This window comes from Ceratina calcarata, unplaced genomic scaffold (assembly GCF_001652005.2).
Source record: "Ceratina calcarata isolate Rehan_Ccalc_2016 unplaced genomic scaffold, ASM165200v1 scaffold48.2, whole genome shotgun sequence".
Classification (NCBI taxonomy): domain Eukaryota; kingdom Metazoa; phylum Arthropoda; class Insecta; order Hymenoptera; family Apidae; genus Ceratina; species Ceratina calcarata.
The window spans coordinates 530,133-533,506 of record NW_017172225.1 but is presented as its reverse complement, the minus strand read 5'-3'; the positions used below and the strand labels follow the sequence as shown (position 1 = coordinate 533,506).

Sequence of the window (3,374 nt, the reverse complement as noted above, 5' to 3'; positions counted from 1 at the left end):
CTTGAAACGAAAAGAACTTTTTCCAGTCATTTATTAATAAAAATTTATCGTTTTTGCAATACATTACTGTAATTCATATTACTCTAAAATATGATAAAATGGAGCGCACGCTATTTTCCCAGACCTCGTCCAGTCGCGATGTTTCGATTTTCGACCAAGCTCGTCCATTTTGAAAAGTCGCCAGTGGGCAAACGGAGATGTCCCAGTAGGGACATCCGATGAAATTAATTCGTACGGAGACTAGCGGACGTCTACACGCGCCCTAATATACACACATAGGGAGCGAGCACCTATCTTTGGTGGCGCGGGAGATATCCTCGCGCGGTGGACCGAGCCGAGTACAAGGAACAGCCATCTTTCTCCGAAAGAAATTAAACTTTTCCCCGGTGTATACTTTCTCTCTCGATCCTCGCCTCTGCTTCGTCCCCGTGGTTCGCTTCTCTGTCTTTTCCCGTCGCCGTTAAGGAAGGTCGAAGGATAACCGAACGAGACATTCGAGTCTAAGGGTGGCCTATCGCTATTGTTTGCCGCGTGCTCCCGAGGGACACCGGGATATCCTTAACAGTGGCATGTGCCGATGACGCTGAACCGTCCGAGTTTCTCGGATTTCAACGAACGTCCAGCAATCTCGTCTGTTTCCGAAGGTCTCATTCGGTTCCTACGTTGAAACGAAAAGAAACGCGAAACAATCACGAGTCTCTGGTTTCAGGTACGTAGCTTAGATTCGATGGTTACCCTGATCAAATCGTTTGACGATGTTCAGAACGAGTGCACGCGAGCTATTTGGCATTAACATTTTATCCGATAAACGAGTTCCTTCGAGTCGACCGAAGATTATAATATTAAAAAGAATTAACAACGGTCGAAGCTCGAATCCAATTTGATTCGAATGAGAACCGGAGGCAGGATGAGAGTCGCTGCCGTTGTCCCCGCGGGACCACTGGGAGCAGTGGGAAGCCTCTGTACCCGTGCTGGGGCTATGGGCTATAGCCCGGCTACGGGCACGAGGAAGGGGACTCCCCAAGGAGGTAATTACCCTCCCTGCAGCTCGCCCACCTAACCACCCACCCACCCACGACCCATCGCAACTTCAACTCCTGCCGGAGTTACATGCTAATACAAAACCAAAACCGGTTCCCAACAGCTTCCAGCGTCCCCCGAAATTTATACGCGAAAGACAATCGCGTAACTCGGAAGCATTTCTCATGATTAATCATTAAATATTCGCCGCTGCATTTTCCCGTCAAAGAGGCGATCTCTTCGAATCTATTCCCAGGCATTTGTGTATCAAAATATTTGGTCGAAGGGTATCGTCTTTATCAAGAGAAATCGAGTCTCATTTATCACGTGGATTTTTATTGAATATTAATTTCTAATTAAAGAGAAATAAGGCGCGTGTCTGTTCGTATAATTGTCACCGACACCGCGATCGGTCTCGTTAGCGAAATCTAAAATTGCAGCCTGCCTTTTTTCGGTTTGTGTTTTTTTTCCATTCCACGTTGTCGGCCGTTCACGTAGTATATTTCGGTGGCAACGACAAACTGATTACCAACAGTGTCCCAAGCGCGGCCTTGGAACTCCCAAAAGTCATACTCGTAAAAAAAGACTATTGTACACCGCGGACTTCCGGGTTATTTATACGAGTTATCTCTTCTCTGAAAACCGCGAACCGCGTCGCGGCGCCTGTGACTTATGAGCGATGATAATTCCACCAGCTTGAGTATATTTCCTTCCGTCTGCCTACTTACTACCTCCCTTTATCAATGAATTATTCCTCCTACGAACAAACAATTAACCCGAACCCTTCACCATAGATATTCCAATCGTTTTGTACAACAGAGTATTATTTTATTTAATTATGTATGATATAGAAACATGCCTTCGGAGTAAAGCAAAGATAGTTTGCATAAAAGAAAGAAGGGTTATTGGCTGTTTCGCACAAGTTACTCTTAAAGTTGCGCATATCCCGGTGGGAAATTTAAATTTCGGCCAGTTTTCCTCTGGCCCAAGGTGGTTCGGTCTCCTATGCGCAGGAATGGGCAATGGGAGCCAATATCACCGGGGTATGACTCCCATGGGGCGAGCTCGACTCTTTTCCACCCTTTCCGGTATTATACTCATCCGTGGCGGAAAGGGGTCGGCCACCCTGGCCTCCGGACCCAGGACCCAGTTTGTTCCGCTCGATCGTCCGGAATCCCATTAAATTTCAATGCGGTCAACAAATTAAGCCACCGCTTTTCTTAGAGTTCTCTTACCGTTTAACGGAACACAATTGACCTATTTTTATAACACGACACGTATCTGGGTTATAGATATAATTTTTGCATTTGCACGTTTGTTACAGAATATTTGCAAGTGGAGAGATCGTCGCCGGTGCAAGGACCAGATTTGGAGAACCAGAACAGTCTCGACAGCGGTGAGTGTATAAATATGTCAATGAGGAAATTCTTGAGCAGTCATCGCGATCTATAAAAATCTCGGGATCATCCTAACAAGCAAACGAATCGACCGCGATAAAGAGGGTTGCTCCGCCCTTTCTCGTTCTCGTCGTTCTCTACGAGGGTGAATTTTTCATAGGGACGTTTCGAGGGGGAGAGAGTGGAATGTTTGCAGAAATTAGGGTTAAACCAGTGATGCCAATAACATATTTAAATGAGAGTTTCATATCGATTAGAGTTCTTGAAATTTCTTCGACACACTCTCGATGCACTTACGAGAGAATTGAAAGCTGTAACGTATGAATTATTCAGAATACAAGAAAATGTATGATCGCACATGTCAATGTTTCTCTAAAGCAGAAATTTTAAATTGATACCGTTTCGCATAAAAATGGTCGTACTTATCAGGATGTGAGAACTGCTTGAAAATTTTCTGTGAATTGTAGATTTTGCTCGAGAGCTTCCACGAATTCGACATACGGTTACGTAATTCGATTACCGGGCAGTAACAGAGGACCCAGTTCGGTTTGACTCGGTTTTACTCGACCAATCTCCCAAGTCCATTATCAGACCTGTTGGAATATCGTCGCACACAGACACAATTAACTGTTTCATCTGATCGGCCTGGAACAGTGATTTGTAAGCGAGAATACATACGCGTCTTCCCTAGGGCACTGCATAGATACATGTACCATATATACATATAACTATACTGCCAGTTTCTTATTCTACTCGAAACGAAAGCAGAGAAAATTCTTAAAATTAGCATCGCCAGTTACGAACAACTTTTACTGTAAAATTGTTTAGCGTTACGTTCACTTAAGGATGTATTGGCTATACAGTCAATCCAGTAGTTTATGTATCTTAGAAAAACTCATTTCCTACAATTAAAAAGAAATCAGACGTCGGAAGAACAATGCTAATAATAAATAGCTA

The 3,374-nt window shown here is 44.1% G+C and overlaps 1 protein-coding gene across 3 annotated transcripts in view; it reads left to right on the top strand.

Annotated features, from left to right (window-relative positions):
- L (zinc finger protein Lobe) overlaps positions 1-3,374 on the top strand; it is a 48,786-nt gene that overhangs the window by 14,358 nt on the left and 31,054 nt on the right. For all 3 annotated transcript variants that reach the window (XM_026816043.1, XM_018029345.2, XM_026816044.1), the window contains exon 5: positions 2,345-2,416. In XM_026816043.1, the coding sequence (XP_026671844.1) occupies positions 2,345-2,416 (72 nt within the window). The remainder of the gene's footprint in view (positions 1-2,344; positions 2,417-3,374) is intronic.